At 40.5% G+C, this 23,983-nt stretch overlaps 1 protein-coding gene and 1 long non-coding RNA gene across 5 annotated transcripts in view; one reads left to right on the forward strand and one right to left on the reverse strand.

The window, feature by feature from the left end:
• Positions 1–23,983, reverse strand: part of Baiap2l1 (BAI1-associated protein 2-like 1) — a gene marked incomplete at its 5' end in the record, with an annotated part of 84,825 nt that overhangs the window by 60,118 nt on the left and 724 nt on the right. The window contains 1 exon segment of the mRNA XM_005397915.2: positions 3,323–3,398. Coding sequence (XP_005397972.1) covers positions 3,323–3,398 — 76 coding nt within the window.
• The window catches only part of LOC102029374, a 44,307-nt gene that overhangs the window by 4,567 nt on the left and 15,757 nt on the right, over positions 1–23,983 (forward strand). For 2 of the 4 annotated variants that reach the window (XR_001236516.1, XR_001236517.1), the window contains exon 4: positions 12,263–12,507. This is a non-coding gene — a long non-coding RNA (uncharacterized LOC102029374). Of the gene's footprint in view, positions 1–12,262; positions 16,238–23,983 lie in introns of those variants that run through there. The other 2 variants (XR_001236515.1, XR_263067.2) reach the window with 1 other exon arrangement.

Genomic DNA, 23,983 nt, shown 5'->3' on the forward strand with positions numbered 1-23,983 from the left:
ACTATGGATACCCTTAAAGTGTAATTATAAAAAGAACAATAATAATTAGCATTTACATAGACTTTTCAGGTCATTACTTAATCTACCTGATAATGTTGAGACAAGGTAGTTATCAGCCCCTGCTGAGGGGGTGGAGTGCAGATTTTGGGTCATCCCCAAGGTCAGTGGTGAGTCAGCAGCAGTGTACACAACTCCTGCTAAGGTCCCTTACTTCCTCAGTTCTAAATTATAGCGCTTTTTGACACTCTGGTCTCAGCAGGAACAAGAAAAAGTGACTCTGCTTCAAAACAAGGTGTGTAGCCAGTCAGCTGTCATGTTAATATATGTATTTTGGAATGAAGATTTTAAGTTGTAAAGTACTGATAAACTGAAAAGCAAATCAGTGGGAGAATGGCATGCACGATTACACAATATTTAAACAAAAACTCTGGTAGGCATTCACATACTGCATTGAAAGTATTAGTTAACTGCTAATTTACATTAAAGCCATGTACCATGTAACCTTCTTAGTCTTGTAAAATATCTTTGGTTTTATGATAAATCTGAATTAATTTAAAAATTTTATAACTTATCCAAAACACAAAATTATTATTTTCACAATTTTGCCTTCCTTTGTGAACACATTAAGATAGTTTTCACTACTTATTATTGTAAGGGATGAAGCTTATTAATTCTATTTTAGTGGTATTAATCTAGATTAATCTACATACATATATGTACAGATAATTTTTCCCTCAAATACAGTTTCATTGGCTTACTGTTCTGCTCAAAAGCCTTCAATGGCTTCCACTGCCCACAGTATAAGCCCCTGTTCCCTGGAGCTCACTGTAGATTTTTACATTATATAATGATCTTCAATGAATCCTCCCTCCCAGAATTCTCAGTTTGTGTGGTTTCCCTTCCACAGCCATGGGTTGTCTGGCCATGTGATTTGCTTTGGCCAATGTGCTATACGCAAGCATAATTCCCACAGGGACTTGGTAAATGCCAGGCATTAGAGCTTGTACTCTTGAGACACTACCGCCACGGTGTAAGGATACAGTGTGGCCTCCTTGAAGGAAAGACAGCATGCATAACTCGCAGACCTGAGACCAGCTGATTAAAGCAGCAGAAGTGAGCCCTAGGGGACAGAAAACTGCCCTTTATAAGACAGATAATATGGAAAAAAAACAAAAAAAATTTAAAAGGGGGGGTGCTGGGGATTTAGCTCAGCGGCACAGAGCCTGCCTGCCTGGCAAGCGTGATGTCGTGAGTTCGATTCCCAGTACCAGAAACATCCCCCCCCCAAAAAAAAACCAAAGAGATAATAAACTATGATCTTAAGCGGCCAAGTTTGAGGTAGTCTGTTGGGTAACAAGAGATGATAGATGTAGCATTCAAATGCTCATGTCTGCTAGTCCAATCCCATCTATTCCCCTTCGGCATCTTACCAGGTCAGTGTGGGTCCCAAGGCTTGGCTGGAATGCTGTCTTTTCCATCAGAAGCAGTTTCTGCTGACTGAAACCCAACATCTGTTGGCTAGCTCAGCTCCTCCAAGGGCTTGCTCCAGTCTACACCAATCCCTACCTCTCAGATTCCCACACACTGGTCTAAGCAACACTTTTAGCTATTCACATGTTGCCCTGCCTTCTAATGTAACTGTTGACTGCATTTGGCTGGCATCTTAAACTGTACTCCAAATTCTTACAAATGCATCTGTTTATCAGTGGCTTCAGCAAAACCACAATCAGATGGTGGGCAGAAATTCTGGGAATACTTATGAAAATGCAGGATCATCTCAGGAGGTGTTAAAAGTGATAAGGGCCCTTCTGGGAGAAGCCTTTTTAGCAAGAGGCTAAGCTGCAGGCAGCTCACTGACTCACCCGGTAACTCTGCCCAGAGAGGCAGCTCTCACCACAAAGAAAGCAACAAAGACAAACAAAACAAGCAAACAAACAAACAAAAAGTCCACTGCAGGTCATAGTGATTTGCTTCATAGGTACATTTATAGCAATGGCTTTGCAGACTTGTGATCAAGCAATCACCAGGGGAAGAGTCAGCATGATCTCTAGAGGAGAGAAGGCACCTGACAAAGCAATGACCCTGCTGGAAGGAAGGACAGTCCCAAACCTGCTGCTTTTCCTGACACCCAAAGCCTTAGGCAAAAAAGCATAGCAATGCAGAAGAAAGTAAATAAGCAGTTTACTTGTCCAGTGACTACAATAAGCTCCTTGTCACCCAGAGCCCAGCCCTGACCCAGACCATACCGCACCGAGGGATGGAAGGCCAAGGGAGTTTTCGAACTATTTATAGGGAGCAAGCAAGGTGGGGTGGGGTGGGAGAGGGGAAGAAGAAATAAGTAAAAGGTATGAAACTTGATCTGAAGCCTTCTTCAGAGCTAAAGTGGATGGAAACTAAATGTTCTATTTATGTTGCTTGGTGGTTTTAGTGAATCAGGGTGGAGGGTGAACCTAGAGCCCGAGTATTTTGGGGGGTAACAACCTACACAGCGAGAATCACCTTGACAAACATGTTAGAATTCGGTGACTGTTAGCATTTTAAGGTGATAGCTAATGCACTATAGGGGCTGGGGATTTAGCTCAGTGGCACAGCGCCTGCCTGGCAAGCATGAGGTCGTGAATTCGATTCCTAGTACCAGAAAAAAAACAACAACAAAAAAAAGAAAAACTAATGCACTATAATAGCATTCACCTTTCTGTAAGGAAACAGTATGGCTGCATATAATCACCCTCAAAGAAAACCTCTTCAAACTGGCGAACAATCTGGTTTACAAAGATAGGCACATGCCGATACTCAAATTCATTTTACTTGAAGCAATTACTATATTTTGAAATGAGAATCTAAGTCCAATCTTTAGATGTTTTTCCATTCAGGATAAAAAGACTATTTCCTGTGTTACTTTCAAAACTGGTAGGTCTAAAAGCAAGAAGCTCTTCTATATAAATAAAAGGAGAACAGTATCTGTGCACAGGAGACTAACATACAAATGCAGTAAGGACACATTTACATGTTATTAGTTCACAAAGAATCTGCTTAAAAAGTAGAAAATGTGTTTTTTAGCAATGAAATAAGAGACTGAGACATGTCAAAAAAGCATGATTTTATAGTTAAAATATATCACTTATAGTAACCTGTTCTCACTCAATTCACTCCTTTCAAATATACTAATATCACGTAAACTTCTGTAGATTAAATTATCGATAATTTCTACCATTTAAAGAAATCTTAAAAATTCAATGTTAGGCATTTAAAATAAGTAAAATATTTACCGAGTGACTAATATATGCTTTACATGGATCAATTCAGAAAACAAAAGACTTACCATTAACAGCTTTTTCATAATTTTTTCCTAGGTTTATTAAATTTCGTAGCCCAGGATTGAACTGTTCCATAACATTCTGACAAACAAATACAGAAAACAAAAAAATTAATATATAATAGACCAAGTGATCTTAGATTTTGTCACTGTACGGCCTAGGATACCTATGTGTGCTAACAGTATAGTCCACAAGGTCACAAATGCTACTTAAAAATCATGTGAGGTACATACACTTCCTCACCTGACAAAAAGTTGGCAGGTGAATGTAACCCTGGCAGTTCTGTGTCTCAAAGGCTGCTTAGAACATACTATAAATGGAGCCAGCAGCACACATTCACATCCTTACCATGCCCCATGGGACTGTGGGCCCAGGGGCCAAGGCACGCACACTCTTGGGTGTAAGTAGATTGTTAAAGGATGTCATTCTAGTGTTTAGAAACAGGTGTGTGACCTAGCTACCTCAACTTAATGTATAATTAAGGGTAATGTTTTGGCCGCTAAGTGAACAGAAACTTCCAAGAGATGTGCTTTCACTCTCTGCCGGGGTCTGAAGTTTAGAAAACGAATCATTCCTATGGTGCTGACTTCATGACTGAAAACGCATGGTGACTATGGGTATCTGTCCCATCTATGAGTAATGAGCTATGTAGTCTTAGTCAATACCAACAGTCTTAATCATTCCAAACACAAGTCTTGCTGCCTCTACTCCCCAAATGTGTTCTGTCTGTAATGACCAGGAGAGAAGAATAAAAAAGTAACCAACACCCAAAGGGGCAGATACTTTATACACGTACCCTTCAGAAGAAAAAGGTTCTCCATTAGGACTCGCAGAGCACAGGAGGACTTACTTATCAAACAATAATAAAAGGTTCACAGTGAAAAGTGATCCATGTATCAACCTTTCCCACCCGTTCTTATTCCCAAGAATGCTTATACCTAAGCTGTTATTCTTAGCCTTATGCTTTTGGTATTCTTGATTTCTTAACTTGGAACAGAAACTACTGGCTTTCTACTACAGTACCTGAGGACCTAGCTCGATACACCACCTCACTTGCCCTCCCTCAACCCTCCCCATATACAGTAATTAACTGGCATTTTTCTAGTAAATCAATAGTGTTTATTATGACTTTCTAAATATTGGCCACTACGATGTAAGGAATGTAGTAAACGTAACTGTTCTATTTTGGTAAAGCCTTTTTGTTTCTCCGGGGATTAATAATTGTCTCATTCCCTTTCCTTGTGCTCAGTTTTCTATGTCTACCTTAAATTCTTCCACATGTCCTGTCAGATCTAGCAGAGGTTTACCAATATTATTTCTCAAATATACAAAGCTGTCAACTAATCTATTCCATTTTCTGCCCCCAGAACCTTCTCTAAGGACTCTCTGTCTTCTTACTTGGTCTGGTCTGACTCCCTCAGTCTGCCTCACTGCTGTCCTTGCATGTACCTCTCTGGTTAACAGCTCCCACTAACTGGATCCATGTCTTCTTCTTTCTCTCTTTCTGCTACAGACCATTCTCTAAAAATGATCTATGAAATGATGTATGAAAGATAAATCTGTGTCTCCATGTTTGCATTTACCTTGACACTTGTTTGATATTTTGCTGGGCAGAGTATAAGAGATTGAAATAATTCCTTAGAATTTTGAAGATACTGCTTCACTGTCTTTAACATCCCATTTTGCTGCTGAGGTGTCAGCTGTCCTTTTATTTGTATGTGGCTTTCCCTATTTTAAAGCTTATTTTCTGGAAGCCATCTCTTATTCCTGTTTTGTAAAACTGAATACTGGTCTGCGTTAGTGTGGGTGTTTCTTCCATTTACTTAACTGGGCAGTTGGTGGACCCTAGCCATGTGGAAAATCAGGCCCTTCCGGCCTGGAAAATGTTCCTCTTTCCTTTCTTATTTCTTCATTCTTTCTGGAACTGTGATGAGGATTTTAGACATCAGATTTATTCTCTATTTTATCTTTTCTCTGATTCACATTCTCTGATGATGTTGTTTATCTCTACATACATTCCAACTCTAAGCTTTTGATGTATTTTTAATTTCAAGAGTGTTTTAAAGTTTCTTGATAGCGACTTTAAAAAAGTATCCTCTTAACCGGGCATGGTAATTACTCAAGAAGCTGAGGCAGAAGAACTGCCAAATTTAAGCCCAGTCTGGGCAATTTAACAAGATCCTGTCTCAAAGAAGGGACTTGGGCGTAGCTCAGTGGTAGAGTGCTTGCCTAGCTTGCTCAAGGCCCTGGGTTTGAGAAAAACAACAACAACCAAAAAGATCCTCATATCTCTTGGATTAAGAATACAGTATCTTGTCATATCTGAGTATAAATTCTTGGATTATAAATATAGCATCTTATCATATCTGAATATAAATTGTAGGTATTTTATTCTATTCCAGATCCCCATGTCATCTGATTACTTTTCCTCATTGTTTACTACCCTCCTTCCATGTTAAAGACTTTCCTCCAACTCCTGATGATCTTTTAAGTCTCTCGCCTGCCAGGCAGAGGGAGCTGCTTGTTGCTGGTAGTGGCTGAGGTGGGACAGGGATCCCGGGGGTCCAACCACTTTGCATTTCAGACTCCTATTCCAGCTGTATCTGTTTGTGTGTGCGCATGCTCTCCAGCACTCCTCTGTAGGCTCATCAGGTTCTTGCAAGTCAGACACTGCTCTTCTGTCCACTTTCTAGCTTTCAAAATTTCTTTAAGCCTTTTGTCAACTGTTTGCTTCTCAGGTCTCTGCACTACAGATTTATAGAGTTTTTGTGGTTGTTTTAATTCCTTTGCCATCATCTTGGTGTATTCTCAAAAGGAAGAGAAGAAAGCACATGAGGTGAATTGCCCTGCCTAACTGAAGTCCACACATCCTGTATTACCAGAGCAGGTGGCTATCCTAGGCTTGTGCACTACCAGGTCAGCTAACCCTGTCCAGTTAGTACCCGATCACTGGATACCTAGAGCCACGGCTCCTATTTCTGTCTTCTCAGTTCCTTTGGCTCTCATTTTATTTTAAACTAGTTTAAGACTCGTAAGTAGTCTTGTAAATCAAACACAGTTCCCAGGCAAGCTTCCCCCAGCATCTCAAATAATCTCTTCTACAACTGCAGTACATTTTCAAACCAGGAAATGGACATTGCTACAATACTATTAACTGAACCACAGATCTTATGTGAATTTTACTAGTTCTTGTATAATTTTTTTTTGGGTGGGGGGGAGGATTCACTATTTCTATGAAATTTTATCACATGTGTGGATTTGTACACCTGTCACCTCAATTATAATACAGGACTTATTCTACTAACATAAAGATCTCCCTTGTATGCCATTTTCTACCTGCAGCAACTGGTAAGATCCATCTTCAATTCTGTTGTTCTGAGACTGTTATATAAATGGAATTATGCAGTACCTGACTTTTTTTTTTGGTCAGTACTGGGGGTCGAACCCAGGCATGTTGCACTGAGCTACATTCCTAGCCCTTTTCATCTTGAGACAGGTTTCAATAAGTTGTCCAGACTGGGCTTGAACTTGTAACCCTCCTCCTCAGCCTCCCAGAGTGCTAGGATTACAGGTATGTACCATCACACCTGGCTCAGAATCTGACCTATAAAGAGTAGCTTTTTCATTTAGCACAATGCCCTTAAGGATGGACCTGAGTTGTTGGGTGCTTTAGTGGTTTATTCCTTTTAGGTTCTGTCAGTAGTATTCCACTTCACAGGATGAACGTGTCACGGTGTTCTTGTTACACAATGAAGAACATTTGGATTGCGTCAAATTTTTGGCTATTCCAAACTAAACTGATATGAACGATCATGTGCAGGTCTTTGTATCAACATATGCTTTCATATCTCTAGGATAAATACCCAAGGAGTTCAACCGCTGCGTCACAGAGTAGGTGTATGTTTAACTTTTTAAGAAACTTCCAGGTTTGTTTCCAGAATGGCTCTATCACTTTACCTTCCCATTGGCAATCTGGAAGACTTCAATAATTTTTCAAATCTGTTAATTTCATTGACAAATCATCACTTTCTAATTAAAAGGAAGACCTTAATGATATCTTGTTTAAAACTACTGTAATAATCTTATGAGGCTGTGTCTAGATGATAAAAATAAAAAAAACCAATTCAGAGCTCGCTCTGCCCTATAGCATACAAGCAGTCACGCAAGGAAGCCTACAGCTGTTCTTTCTTAAGCATACTCCTTATCGAGATCAAGGGAAAGTAATTTGATTTCTTGATATAACTCGTGAAATGTTCATATATTAACTCTAACATTTAAAAACACCAAGAGCAATGAACACCAAACACAAATTACCATCCAAATGATTCTGCTGAAAAGCAAAGTTTAAGTAAGACTTAAAACTAAAACCAGCTTCAAAGAAGAGAGTTTTAGGCTTGAAAAGTTCAACACGTATAGTTCAATTCTTTGTTATTTAGGTTTAGCTACAGAAAGTTTTCCCCTAGAAATCTGGCCCCTTTAAACAGTGGAAAATTCATTTCTATACTGGCTTTTTGGCCATTAATCTAGTTATTTTAGCTAAAGTACATGTTGTTTTTAAACTTAGGAACAAAAAAGCAATGCAGCTTTTATATTCTGAAATCTGTAAAGTGTTTTAATAGCAGTGGATGCATTTGTTTTTTGGGAGAAGAAATTACATCGCGATCTCTTCCTCTATAAAATGAGAATGATATTGATTTTTACCTTGTAAGGGGTATAAGGTGTGAAGGTGAAAAAAATCTAACACTATGGAGCACTTATCTATTTAACTGTTTTTTGTTTTCTTTTGTTTTGCTTTTTGTGGTGCTGGGGATGGAACCCAGGGCGTTGGGCATGTTGGGTAAACACTACCCCTGAGCGAGGCTCCCAGCCCTATGGAGCTCTTACCATGTGTTCTGCAAAGCTCTTAACACTCAGCACACACTCAGCCAATTGTAACTAATACTGCAAGAGAAAATCTCTAAAATATTAGCCAGCCTTCAAAAAGATAAACACTCCTGTTTACACAGCAATCTCTAGGTATATCTATTTCCTATCTATAAAACAAAAATAAATGGTATCAGCTCTCTCACTTCAAAATATCAGGATGAGAGAAATCATATACAAAACATCTAGAGCAGCAATGGGGAACTTTTTAGAGATGAGTCCCCAAACTACAACCACTAAACCCACTTATTTATCACAAAGTGCCAACACTGCAACTAAACCTGCATACTGAGGTGTTAGTTTAGGAAAAACAAGTCAGGCATTAACATCTTTTGTCTTAAAAGAAAAACAAGTAACATGCAGCACCACTGATCAAGAGAAAGGTGCCACACAAATTTTCTCATTTCCTTCTAACATGGGTATTACTATCCCCATTTTACAAATGAGATACTAAAACTCTGAGATTTTGTGGGTTTTTTGAGATAAGGTCTCATTGTGTAGTTCAAACTGGCTTTGACCCTCCTGCCTCAGCCTTCCAAGTGCTAGGATTATAGGCCTTGGCCACCATGCCTAGCAGTACTTTGAAACCTTGCTGACAGTAATCTGGGCAGCAAGAGATAAGCATTTAACCCAGGCAATTTCCCTACTAACATTGCCACTTGCCTTGAGGCCTCAATAGTTCCTTCTAGTAGGCTGTGAAATAAAGTGAGATGAAAATGCTTTCATCACATTACTTGTATTAGTGAGACATTATGGGACTCTCTACAGTATTTTCTGAGTGTGTGCTGAGTGTTAAGAGCTTTGCAGAATACATGGTAAGAGCTCCATAGGGCTGGGAGCCTCGCTCAGGGGTAGTGTTTACCTAACATGCCCGAGGCCCTGGGTTCCATCCCCAGCACCACAAAAAACAAAACAAAACACATTTCCTTTTCACGTGCTTTCCTATAATCCTACTCTGCATTTTTGGTGAATATAATTAATCTTCTAATATCATAATATGACCCATCTTGCTTGGGCAAACAAGTATTTCTGACAGCCACCTGCAGTCCCCACACGAATTACTACTAGTTAACACTGTTGTACTGACTCCCTTTGCTGAAAGGTACTAAAATGCTATAGACCAAACTACAGGAAGCCTTAACCACTCCAATCCAAGTCTCAGATTCTACCCCCCACTGCTGAGTGGCATGCAGATGGTTTACAAATTTTGCTATTCTTAACTGTGGAGCAAGGAACTGTATATGTCTCCTTGTGCATACAGGTAAAGAATTCACCTGGAAACAAATGCTGGGACAGAGTATGTGACAGATTTTTCAATCTTGTCAGATACAGTACTGCCAAATGGAGGGAAAGTGGTTGCGGCAATTTACACTCCCATAGCCACTGCACAGAAATACTATCTTACACTTGGTATTACCATATATTTTGTCTATTTGATGGATCAAAGACAGCACCTTATTATCTTTTCTTTTGGAGACAGGGTCTCCCTATGTAATTCTCCCTACAACTTACTGTGTAGCACAGGTTGGCCTCAAACTTGCAGCAACCCTTCTGCCTCGGTCTCCCAAATGCTGGGGCACCTGGCTAAGGAGAGTACCTTTTTTAAAGTACTATAAACTGATTCCTTGTCAACATTAAAAAGGTATTTATGTTTGAAAATACCTAAGCCAGGGAAAAGAAACAACAGAAGGTAGTTTCCTAGTATAATTTAATGGGCTCACCTTCAGCTTTTATGTTTGACTTTTGTCCTTTTAACAACATGGCAGGAAGAAAGAGGCACCAAAAGCCTGAACACATTCTGAGGTCGGTGCTGTACACTCTGCCCTAGCCACTCTGCACCTGGTACAAGGGGCTCCAGGCTGTTCTTTGAACAGGCCAAAGCTATTCCCAGTAGGGACTTTTACTGCTCTTCTTCCTTCCTGAAGGGTCTGGTTCTAGATACCCAGCCCACTGGCCTTAGCTTAAAACATCAGAAACACCTTCTTTAACCCTTCTGCTCTCATGGGCAGCAGGCAGCAATGGCAACTCCTCCACCCCCACCCCACCCTCCTCTTGCTCTGTTCCTGGCCTCTCTTTCTTCAAGGTGCTTATCACTACCTCATATGATATTACTTATCTGTTTACTCTGTCTCTTTGTAGAAATTATATGCAAATTAACCCCCACCACACCCCCAGCACCAGAACAGCACCCCACAGTACTGTACTACACTCAGCAGCAGCAGCTTCCCAAGTTTATATTATGTCGAGATCTACGTGCTCAGGGTGGATCTGCTGTCCCTTCAGCTCCACAGACTCATCTGCACACACCACTACAGACACAATGGCCCAGTGGGCCAATTAGCCACCAAAATCCAGCATGAGGTAATGGGGCCACTGGTTTGCACTTCATTAGCTCAAAGTAATAACTCCATCTGAGAGTCACAAACGCTGCGAGGCTCTGGCATCTACCTACTAAGGCTTAGCAGGCTTACAAAATATGAAATGCCATCTCTAGTCAATTTTACTTCCAAACCCTGTGTTTTCCCAATGTGTCATTTTAATTACCTTGTTGAGATTGGGCAATAATGTACTCCCACCCTTTTTTAGACAGGGTTTCATTATGTAGCCCAGGCTGGCCTAGAACTCACAATCCTGCCTTAGTCTTGGAGTACTGGGATTACAGTTATGTGCCATCATGCCTGGCATAATGTAGCTCTTAAAAAGAATACCAAGTGTAATGGTTTGTATTTATAATCCCAACTGCTTGGAAGGCTGAGGCCAGAGGATCTTGAGTTTGAAATGAGCCTGAGCAACTTACAAAAGGCTTGACATGCAGCGCAGCACTGCCTGGGTTAAATCCCTTTTCATGCAGAGAAAGATGGAGAGGGGGAAGGGGAAGGGGGAGGGGGAGGGGGACAGAGAGACAGATACAGACACAGAGGGGGGAGGGGGGAGGAGAGGAGAGGACCTTAGTGGGCATAATCCAAATGTCTATCAACCGTTGAAAAGACAAAATGTGGGATATCCACACAATGGGACGTTATTTGGCCATAAAAATGAACAAAGTTCTGATACTATAATGCAAATGAATCCTATTATGCTCAGTAAAGAGGCTAGTCACAAAAGACCACATATTGCGCTGAGGATGTAGCTCAGTAGTAGAGTGCTTGCCTAGCATGTGAGAGGCCCTGGGTACCATCCCCAGCACCCTACCCCCCACCACATATTATGACTCCATTTATATGAAATATCCAGAAAATACCAATCTACTTAGAGAAAAATATATCAACAGTTGCCTGGGACTAGAAGTGAAAAGATGAATGACAGCAAATGCTCATGAAGGTTACTTAAAATGAGTAAATGATGTAGTATATAAATTATAGCTACATAAAAATAAAGCAAAATCTTTGATTACTATAGCTTCAGGAACTCTACATCCTCAATGCTATGAGATAGTCACAGAACTGTCTGTGTTTGCTGGTTCCTTGGTTGTGGCGAACCAGCCTCTCACAGAAGAGCCAAGTGTCTTTTTAAAATTTTTTTCTTGGAAATAGTGTCTCACTATGTAGTTCAGGCTGGCCTTGAACTCTCAGTGATCATCTTGCTTCAGCCTCCCAAGTGCTAGGACCACAGGCATGTACTACCATGCATGGCTTAAGAGCCAGACGTCTTCAGATGTAGGTCATCCTCTGTCCTTTATGAACACTGGACCAGGACTGCTGGAAGGACTCTTGGTCTGCAAAATATATGCCCATACAGCAATCTCCCATCCCAGGGTGAAACTTGATTTGAGCCATGAATAGAAAATGATAACCCATCCATTTTGAGACAATTCTGCTGGATTAGCAGCTGTCTTTCCAGCTATGATTGGAGAAGGATACAGCAAATGTTTTTCCAGGCAAAAGTCCCGACTGTGTCCTTCTGAAGGGGGAATTCCGTAGGAAATCTTTAGCCCATAAAGAAAATCTTCCATTGAACATTCACCATAACTTAAACATTGTTTTACCTTCGTTCTCCCTTTTCCCTGTTCACCTATAATACAGGTGTTGATTCATATGGGATTGTTCTGCAAAAATGGTCCTTCGGAGAGCAAAAGTCCCCACAGGCTCACATGGACCTGTCCCAAGCCATGTGGCCTGAGCATGAGAAGCCAATGATCAGTGAAGCACAGTGGAATCCCTTTGAGCCTGGCCTCTCACAGAACAAGGCTCTCAGAGTTCCAGGTGCTCCTATTAGATCCTGAGCTCCCTGAGAACCAATCAAGCAACCAGTGTGATCATCGAGAAAGGTAGGTACTATATTACCACAGGCAATCATATTACAATGCCCTGCCATTTCACTGCTTAAAGAAAGAGATTTCAGGGATAAACTCTACATTTCCTAGTCCCTACTCATTTAGGGAGCAAGAAGTGTTCTGAGGCTAAAGCACACTAAAGCTAAACAAAAAAGCCCACATTGGTGGGAATAAGAATGTTCCACAACTAGTAGCACCTTTTAGATAAAGTTATCAAGACTGTCTTAAAGTTATGCTAGCCACTTATATTAGCATAAAAATCCAGGTTTTTAGTTAATTTTTAAATAATATGGTGGAGAATCACGTACAGGCATTGTGACTTCATGATAATCTGATAGCAGCAACTTGAAGAAAACAATCATGATCTCAACCTAGTTTGAAAGTAGAAAAAAAATTTTTTCTCCTGTTTTTTGGGGAAAGAGTTTAGCTATGTAATCCATGCTGGCCTTAAACTCACTAGGTAGTCTAGGCTGGCCTTGAATTCACAGCAATCCTCCTGCCTCAGCCTCCTGAGTGCTAGGGTTACAGTCATTTGCCATCATGCCAGGTTGCAATTTTAAACACTGGACAAAAGTTTCAGATTTGTCTATGGATAGAATCATTCAAAAACACTTTTCCTAGTAGTCTGAGTACAAATGACTATACTGGGTTTAAGTCTAGAAGATTCCATAATGCCATAGTATATCTTGTGGCAGTGCCAAGAAATCCTTTGGTCAAAAGTAGGCATTTCTACATTGGACCAATGTCTGGCACCCACCGGCCTCCATCAGACAAAGGACTTTTTGGAAACTTGCCCTAGAATTCAAGCAACTTTTGTGCTCTGATCTTCAGAGAGAATAGTATCTATGAGATTGAAATAAAAACCAGTTTTTGAAATTCCAATTATGATAACAGCAGTATCCATTTTTTGCTTGGTTTGTAGAAGTACATGTTTTTATTTGATAGAATGGAAACACGATCCTTTCTAAACTATAGTACCAGGATGACTACCACACAAACTTCAGAGTAAATTTTAAGAATACCATGTCAACCAGAATCTGAAAATGTCCCCCTTCTCTGATATTTTCATGACTGTATGAGTGTGTGTATGTTAGAGACAGAGGGAGAGACGGAGAGAATGACCGACTGACTCATGGCAAGTACCAGAGAATATGTGTACTTAAATTTCATTCCACTAACTCTACAAAGTCCTTCTCACATATGGGCCTCTGAAACAACGTACACTTGTACAACCTTTGTTATTTGCTCATGTTGAGCCTGGTCCTATGCCAAGCCCAGGAAATACAGAGATGAATAGGGGAAGAGTTCCAGTCTTCACAAAATGCACGGTCACACAGGGAGATAAGGTATGAAAATACCAAGGCAATCCAAAGAAATAAGAAATGCCATCACTTAAAATATTACTTGAATATCATTGAGAAATATAAACATTCACAGATAAGTGGCATTTACATGGGCCTATGGGTGGAACAGTAACCGACTCCTTCCTCAATTTGAAAGAGCTGGCAACGGATACACACTTTGCAGGAGTACACTAGACCGTGGGGTAGGAGTTCTTGCCTGCCTAGTTACTGTTTTCAAAAGGTGTGTCCTGGTATAAAAAGCAAGCAATGAATTTACAGGAAAGACAGACTCATGTACTGGGTTGCATTTGTTCAGAAATCCCGAAGCACTTAACAGGTAACAGGAGCTTTATCAGATCAAAGTACACTGGCTTCACACAGCATTTTTTAAGCTCACTAGTTCCTTCCAACCACCACCTCATAGTAGTATCTAGAATAATTCTAGTGTGAACAGAGACAGGTCATTGTGCTCTCTGTTAAAACTGCAGACCTTAAAATCAGAGAGACGCTTAAAAACCTCAAATAATTGGAAAAACAGTTCAACTCTTATATTTCTCAGATTCTTATAAGAGGAGTTGAAATTTCTAAAAACCACATATAACTTTTGGCTTTCATCTACTCCTTTCATACATCCAACTTCCCAAAGATTTCTTACAGACTGTTTTGAAAACTTTTCCTCAACTTGACCTGCATATATATTAATCCTTTCTCCCTTCTTTCAATACTGATACAAAACAAACTTCAAAGAAACAAACTGGCAAAAGCAGGACCTCTCTGGGGCAGGGTCAGGAAAACACAATCAAAGTATACGATGAGCCTGGGCAGGCAGAGGAGGAAGGGAAAGATTGGAAGTGCTAAAAGCTGGCACCACTGTCCTGTCATTAGCTGTGAGGCCCAGAAGCGCACAAGACACTGTTGATCTGTTCTGCAGTCTGGTTCCCGGTAGTGACCACAGCGCCTCGTGCAGCTGCGGTGCTTGAGAAAGTAGTTGGAGAAGCCTGAGTGTCAGTGGGAAGCCCGGGACATACGTGACAGCCACAGGTGCTTGAAATAGGGTAGCTGTTATTACTGGTGCCATCTCAGTCCCACTAGCTGAAGAGCAGGTGACAACTGCAGTGGAAATTGTGTGTGTGAAGAACTGATCTTCAGTATTCACCCCACAGATATTTTGGCACCAGCAGAATTAGGGATTTAGAAAATCTATGGAAGAGCATATAGCTCATTGAGAAGAGAAAAATGTGCACCGATCATTTCAACACTATTCTTTTGTCAAATATTTATCCAGTTCCACCTCTGCAGTTACTGAGGCTAGTAGGGAACAGAACATGAAAATCAGTGTTTGCACGGTAGTGGCAGTCTCGTAAACACGCGCTGCTCTCCAGACAGCAACGCTCACCGAACACCCATGACATGCCAGACACCGCTTTACGGCAAACATATGAGATAGGTACTGCTATCATCCTTATTTATAGCTGAGGAAACTGAAGCACAAGGTCAAATGGAGGAACACAACATAATCAAGTACAAATAAAAATCTAGGCTAACACAAGGGATGGACTGATTAGCTGAAAATTCTTCTCAAAGAGTCCAAGAGTCAGACTGAGACTCTTAACAGGAACAAATTAAACATTTCCCTGTTGAAAGTGTGTTCACACACTTAAGTGGACCGTCAGACATGGCTGATGACCTGTATCTTAGGCTGCTCTAAGTATACGATGAAACTCAGGATCTCAGAAAAGATACTGTTTGGTTAATTAAAATTATCTTTTTTTTTTCTAGCGCTGGGAATCATACCCAGGGTCTGGTATATGTTAGCAAGCGCTCTACCATGGAGCCACACACCCCAGGCCAAAAGTCAGTCATACACATAAATCACAGCACTTAGGTATAAGGTACTGTGACCTTCCTGATCTGTTACTTGAGTTTTTGTGGCCACAAATGGACAGCTCTATTACCTTAATTCTCAGGCACCTGTATCGGGCAGGCATGTGAAGGTGACAGGGCCACCTCCTGTACCCTCTCATTCCTCCTGACTCACGTGGTCAGCCTTGTGCTCAGGGCGGCCGGCAGGGCTGAGGGTGTAGCTCAGTAGGATGGCTTGGTTATTACGCACAAGGCCCTAGGTTTGACCAGGGTTTGTGCCACAAAAAAATAAAGAAGAAACTTAAGACAGCTGGTGTTTGGGCTTCTCATCTGTCCTGACCCCCACCTTCACCCTCTGTGGGTCTGTTCTAGACACTCTGCCTACTCAGATGATCTTTCCCATATTTATGACAGGTTATTAACACTTCTACACTTTTCCAGGATTCACCTGTACCTTAAGAAGGACTGGCTGTGTGAGACAGCAATGAGACTTTTAAAAAATGGCTTTCCGAACTGAATTTGAATGTTTTTGATTTCTGTAATTTTTTGTTGCCTTTGTAGTCTCAGATTACCCCATATTAAAAATGCATTCCTATAATGTGAAAATTAAGAGAAAAACCATTAAGACTTTATCTTTGAGGGTTAATTTTACACAACAGAGGTAGAAAACGACAAATTTCAGCTTAACTCCAATATACTCAATAGAAATGGAATCTATCCATTTTTGCTTCCTTTTGGTTAGACCCTATGAAAAAGTAACCACCCAAAAAAGTGAATACTCCAGAAGGCACAGTATAAGTAAGAAGCCCAAGTGTGCTTTCCAGGTACCTACACAGCCGTTGAGAATTTTGGGAATAAAATGAATTGCTAGTATTTAGGGACTTCCTAACCTCAAAAGCATCATATAAATAAAAGCAACTCAAGAAACAAACTGGCGAGCATCTCAGTCCCTCTCTGTTCTCTCCAAACCTCACACAGCTCTAGCAGGCTGTGAAGGATCCTTCAGATCTCTGTGTGGAGCTCATCTATTTTGCACCCTAGTTTGGGAACAAATTTTGGCAACATTTCTCAACATTTTCTCTCACTTATTATATGCCTCACTCTTTTTTTTTTTTTTTGTCTTTTTGAGACAGGGTCTCGTTATGCAGTTCAGCTGGCCTTGAGCTTTCTTTGTAGCCCAGGCTGGTCTTGAACTTGCAAGGGTCCCCCTGCCTCAGCCTCCTGAGTGCAGGTGTGCGCCACCACGCCCAGCTAATATATGCCTCACTTTTATCCCCAAAATCTGAAGCAAACACAAATGCACAGAAGTATAAAATCAAGGTTGAGGAAAATAAGAACGGAAGTAAACAGCTCTGAGGCTTCAAAGAGCTGTAATCACTCTGTCCATATCCATGAGGCTAAAATCTTGGGTGTTCTGGACAAGGTCTGAATTCTATACATTATAGATACATATGCTTTACTACTAAAAATACATATACATCTACTCTGGGCTATAAGAAAGGAAGTCTTTTAAAGATCTACTTGCCTGGTAGGAGTTCAGGGAAAGGTACCCTCACACAATGCAGATAACAGCATAATTTGGCAAGTATTTCCCGGAAGGCATTTTGCAATGTGGAGTAAATACACTTTAAAAGGCACCTACCCTTGACCCCTACCGCCCTTCTGGGGATTTAGATTTTGGTAAACATCATGGACTTGGGCAAAGTTTTACCTGCAGTGATGCCCACTGCAGCGCTTTAGCAGCAAAGTCCTGGCAGCAGTCTATATCCAACAACAGGGGCTGGATCAATAACTTATGATGAAGAACAGAGTACTGTGGAGTCATCAAGATGATGAAGCACTGACTACAGACTGACATTGAAATGTGAAAGATGACAGTGAGTCAGTATTATCTCTGGGTTGTGGGTTTCTGGGTGACTTATTTTTGATATAAATGTTCATAGAAATTTTGGAACTATTCTAGTATGAGAAAAAGTTTTTAAAAGCCTTCAAGATTAACCACACATACATATACACATAAAAAAATAAAAAATATATGAATGACTGTGGATGATGCAGAAAAGGGTAATTCTGGAGGCTTATGCTCAAGCATGTACAATTAAGTGTAACTGGGAAGGCTCAAAAATACTTGAGAAAGTACTAGTCCTGAAATCTTGATTGAAATGTAGCTCACTAAAATTATTTTTAAAACTAGCCTATTGGGCCGATAACAGGAAAGTATGTACATTTCCAAGAAAAGGTACATAAAAAGAGAAAGGTACTTTTATTATTACTCAAGTAGCAAGAAAAGTTGGCTAACCATAATTCCATATGCTGCCCCAACCATCCCACTTTGTTTCAATAAGGCTCATCTGTGCTCTCAACATGCCTTCCACAATGAAGTCCTTTGATGTGTTCAGCTACAATAGTTGCAGAATCCAAGAAACTGAAAGTCCTGCTTTACTTAAGTGAATAACCCAACTGTATGGCCTCTCTGAGACTCACACTCTCTAGGTCCTGGTTCTGTCTCTAACATTAAGTGTCCCCTCCTGGGTTTCTGCTGATGTTGTAGGCATCCTATGGGGAAACAAATCACTGATAGGTCTAGAAGTGGTTTTTTTGTTTTGTTTTGTTTTGTTTTTTTAAGCACTAGTAGAGATTGAACCCACGGCTTGTGGACTGAACTACATTCCCAGCCCTTTATTTTTTAGACAGAATCTTGCTAAGTTGCCCAGGCTGGGCTTAAATTTATGACCTTCTTGCCTCCCAGAGTGCTGGGCTTACAAGCAAGCACCCTAAATAGCTGGCTTTGAATTAAAAATATTTATCTATTTACATATACCCATTAGAATGGCAAAAATTAAAAGAACTGACAATATCAACTGCTGACCAGGATGTAGAGCATATACTGCTCTCACAGAGTGTCAGGGAATGTTGACGGGTGCTACTGCTTTGGAAAATTGCCTAGCATTTCCTACTAAAGCTAAATATCCAAATACTTTACACTTTGTAGATCCATTCCTGTCCATACTCTATGAGCTAGGAGGGCCAATGCCCATAATACATGTACTAGAATGATGTCTTAATATACTGAAGCAATCCAGTAATGCCCACAGTCTAAATACCCACCAAGAGAAGAATGAATTGTGGTATATTCACACAGAATATCACTTAGCAACAAGAATGAACTAACTATAATTACTCCAACAACATGGATGAATTTGATAAGGGCCCTGGGTAAAAAAGAAGGCAGACAAACTGGGGACTGTGGCACATGTTCGTAATCCTAACTACTCAGAAGGCTGAGGCAGGAGGATAGAAAGTTTGTGGCCCATTTGGGCAACTAACTTAGGAAGACCTGTCAAAATTTTAAAAAGAGGCAGGGATACAGTTCAGTGGTACAGTGTTTGCCTACCATGTGTAGGGCCCTAGGTTCAATCCATATTACCACAAAGGAAAAAAAAAATACATAATGAATACCATCACAGCTTAGGGGAACAGCTACCTCAGGAGCGTAGGGTACAGAAGATAACATGAGTGGGGGATGTCACACTCTGCTTCTTGACCTGGGTGCTGGTTACACAGGTGTGTTCAGCTTGTGACCATTTAGTGAACTACACACACTTAAACACACTTCTATGGATACAGTTCAATAAAAACTTTTTAAAAAAATAAAAATATATTTGCATATGTCATCAGGCAACTTAAACTAATGTAGATGTAGCTTTCAGTAATAATTTTTACCTGCAGAATAATTTGCTATGTGGCATTTTGAAAACAAAAATCAAAGTTGTTGCGGTTCTATGCACATTAGGTTTCCTTCCCAGTGCGAGGCAAAAATGACTGCTAAAATAATGTCACAAATGCAAACTCAAAAGCCGCCCGAAACCTGTGGAAGATATAATCTGTCCACTGCTCCCCTCCACTCAGGTTTCACAATAAATGGTGTTTCAAGGCAATGTTATATAGTCTGAAACTCTCTTTCCCATTAAGATAAAGGATGTTTTTGATAGGCAAAAAAAAAATCTATTGTTCGCTTGGTATTTTCATCTTATCTGAAAAGTACTGGGGTGTTCAGATTAATATTTAATACCTGGCGACCTTTCTGCTGTTCCCTGACACATGATTCGTTCTACTCCCTTTTTCAGTCCTCATGGAGGGAAAAGCAAGTTATCTAGACTTCTGCAAATCCCATTTTATCTTCAGCACATCTGAAGAAAGCAGGGTTAGGAGAAAGGTTAAAATATCCAAAAGTGCATAGAGCTATAGCAATAAATATCTCAGAGAGGGTGTGTCCCCCTCCTTGAGCGCTGGGGATCAAACGGAGGGCCTCATACATACTAAGCAGCTGCCCTACTACTGACCCACATCCCCAGGTCTATTTTTTTTTTTTCAAAATTTCACACAAGTCTAAGTTGCCCAGGTTAGCCTTGAACTTGTGATCCTCCTGCCTCAGCCTCCCACGAAATTGGCATTACAGGCATGAGACACCATGCCTGAAACAGAGAGGGTGCTTAAGGCATTTTAAAGCTTTATACCCTAGAGTTGCATACTGCCCAAACCAGAAACTAATCAGGCAGTTTCTTTCACTTACATATCCCCATTAAACTCAAACTGAAAAAATTTAAACAAGGAAAACACATTCTTAGACTGCTTACTTTGCTCAATAAAAACATTAAAAGGTTATCAAAAGCTTCCTTCAAAGCATGTCAATCATGAATTACCAGAACAACAGAAAATTTCAATGACACCTTAGATGACCAAATTATGAAACTTCATTTGGTTTATGCATCTGTTGGTCAGAAGCTGAACTGCTGTGCAGAGACGTATTGGTAACTACCACACGGAAGCTGGTCACTGAATTCAATACCTCAATTCCTCAATCTAAAAATGGTAAATAAGCACAGAATTCACATCCACTGTGAGGACAGCTATATTGTTAGGATAAAACATTCTATGGAAAGTCTCAGGACAGAAGTGGTACAGCACACCTATAATCCGAGCACTTGGAAGGCTGAGTTAGGAGGACTGCAAGTTCGAGACTAGCCTGGCCTACACAGTAAAGGAGCATAAGCCTAGGATCGGAGCTTAATAAATCAATCAAATGTGCATTCATTCAACAAATACCAATACTACTATGTGCCAGCAACTGTTCTAAGTGCCTAGAATACAGTGAAGTCCCTTGCCCTGTGGAGCTCACATTCCAGGTGGGGACGCACAAACATAATAAATGAATATAGCACATAGTATATTCTAGGGCAGTAGATTTTATGCGAGAAAGGTAAACTAACCTAAGGTAATGCTGGGAGATAGACAGTGTCTAGCACTTTTAGAGTTGTTTGAGCAGGGCTTCTTGAAAAGTGGTGAAGTCTTCTGTGTCCCCCCCCGCCCCACTGAGTCATCTTTTCTCTTCACTCACTGCTTAGTTAGGCCCATATAGGTGGGACATCCTTGGATGATATCATACTCATCCTCCCTCAATTTCCTAAGACTTTAACAGTTCTAACTTCGAGGAAGGTTGTGGCTACTCTTAAACATGGGGTTTTCTGTACTTGACTTCTTCCTCTCCCGCGAAGGCATGTACTCATCAGAAAACCATGCAAAAGCACAAGCAGGCTTTTGAGGGCAAATTATGGGCATACTATAAAGTGTGGGAAGGAGGAGGGATCTTTGGCTGAACTCTAATTAGCAACAGCAACATCACTTGATTTATTTTGGGGCTTATTATCACACCATTTGTTTGTAAAGTAGTAAAACACACACCCTCCTGCGAGTTAGCAGGGATCACCAATGATCATTTGTCTAAATATATGTATTTTAAAAACTCAACAAATGTGTAAATATATATTTAAGGATATTTGATACTGCATATGGAGGATCACACTACCTTATAAATCTGCCTTTTCTCTAAAGATTTTAATCCTTTACTTCAAAGAAAACTTGAGTCTTAAAAAAACTCAAACCCATATTAGCAAGTCATAAAATCTTATTTGCAGATGCCTTTTGTAATCACACCTGGTTAGGTTGTGTTTCAATTAGTAAAATATTGTAGACTGCTAGGCAACATAAAGGAAACTAGATTCACCAATAGAATTTGCCATAGGATACTTAAATCCTTTTCGGCCTCCATCACAGCAGGTGGGTTTGAGGGAGGAAAATTCCAAGGCTTTTCAGGTCTCCAATCAGAGCCCTGAATGTAAAATTTTGCTGTACATTTTCCTCATACTCAAACCATGGACTAGCTACCTTCACTTCATCTTATAGATTACATAAACTAGTTATCTGGTGCTGTAAATTCTTATCCCACCACCTCAACATGAAAAACCTGATCCCAAAACATTAACAAGGAAACGATGATTATAATCAGTCAATCAATCAACCAACCATCATTTAGTGAGCTTTTGGTATGCTTTCAGATACCTGGCAGTACAAAGCTGTTAAGTACTGGCCTCTGATCTCCCAGGTATTAAAACCTTGCAAAAACTGAAAATGATTTATGACTACAAATATGGAGAACCAAACTGATGAAATCTACATTTTTTCCCTCCTGCCTCACCCTGTGGGTCGCATGACATGTCAAAGTGGGTGACACTTGTTGCACCCTAATTCATTTGAGTACAGCCCCTTAGAAGGTCCTCAGAAGTGACAGGAAGAACACTCTCCTTTGTCCATCTGACTGCTTGTCTCAAGTTGATATTCTCATTTCACACTGGCAGGAAAAATAAGCCTATATTGGAGAAACTCTGGTGTTCGTGTGTTTTTGTGCCCCAGTGGATATTTACACTTCACATATAATGTCTAGTGATCTGCATTCCTCAGTTACACAGTTTTTCCTTAACTATCATCAGAGTAACTATTACTCCCCAAGCCTATGAGTAAGAATGTTTTATTTACACACTGTCAGCATCCCACATCTCCTGTTCCATCTTCAGTATCATTTAAATATCAACAATTTCAATACAAGCCTTAGGCTTTAAATATTCAAGTTCATGGTATTTCCAAAAATTGCTTTCTTATGGAAACACTAATAAGAACGGTTTGGGTCATGGATGCTGACCCCAAAACTGCCATGCCAACAAAGTCTGCTCTGTCTAATTCATATGTTACAGTACAGTATACGCCTTATGTATTCCGATGAAGGAAATCGATAATCTTCTGGACTTCAATGGATAGACTATGAAAATATTTTCATGGTGTTTTTAAATTCATACTCTGCAAAAGTCAATAAACTCTGATTTCAAGAACTCACTAATACCCTGCAAAGCTAGAAACTCAGTTTCATGGTTAAAATTTTTTTTTATAAAAATGACCAATTATGGGCCTGAACCATAGCTACAAATGAATTTAGAGAACTTTAAAGTCTCAGGGGTTCAATGTGCCTAAGCAGAATTAAAACAAAGTTGTTTTGTATTCTATTAATAGCAGATGATTAAACGCATATCTTATTTCAACTGGAATTCATTTATAAGTACTTAAACTTACTAAACTGGCCACTAATCCTATGTCTGTTTCTGGAAAAATTCTCTCACATACCATGCGAAGTTGGGAGACTGACCATGAGAAATTCTGTAAGGTTAGGTCAATTTTATTAAAATTTTAGTGCTCTTTGACTGCAAAAACGTCGCAAAATCATCGATGTATAAAAAGCCAAGTTCAACTTAAAGCTGCTTTCATAAAGGTCCACGGAGAGGGACGTTTCAAAGTCTTCCTGAGAACGGACTGCCCTCAGCCTAGAAAATTCCCCGAACCACGGGCGCCAGCGAGGAGCTTGGCTCACCTGGCGATTCCTAAGTACGAGTTTCTCTCCTACATTCTTTTCTTTTCTCAGTGGAAACTCGAGCTCGTCTCTTTGGTCTCGCAGGGTTTATAGCCCAGCAGTCAGGCCAGCGCAGTCACGGATTCTAAGGAGCTGGGAGGAGGGAGGGAACCCAAGGGAACGCACAGATTCTCCTCTCTTCTCCAACTCCTACAAGATGTGTCAGCTGTAAAATGCGCAGTATGAGGCCAGAGGGCAGCAAGTTCGAGCCCAGCCTGGGCATTTTAGGGACCCTTCAAGACCTTGTCTCAAAATACAAAAAAAACTTTTAAAAAGAGATGGGGATATAGCTCAGTGCAAAGGCTCTATCAAGTTCAACTCCCTAAATAAATTCCAGTTTTTCGGGCGTCTCCGGCGACCGGAGGAGGAGGAGGAGTGGGGAGGGGAAGGGGAGAATCTTCCCGCACAGAGTCCCCTCCTGACCCCCAAAGTGAAAACTCCAGACCTCCCGCTGGCGACAGCTGCAAGC

Source organism: Chinchilla lanigera, unplaced genomic scaffold (assembly GCF_000276665.1).
Source record: "Chinchilla lanigera isolate Chin_1 unplaced genomic scaffold, ChiLan1.0 scaffold00059, whole genome shotgun sequence".
In the NCBI taxonomy this organism is placed as follows: Eukaryota; Metazoa; Chordata; class Mammalia; order Rodentia; family Chinchillidae; genus Chinchilla; species Chinchilla lanigera.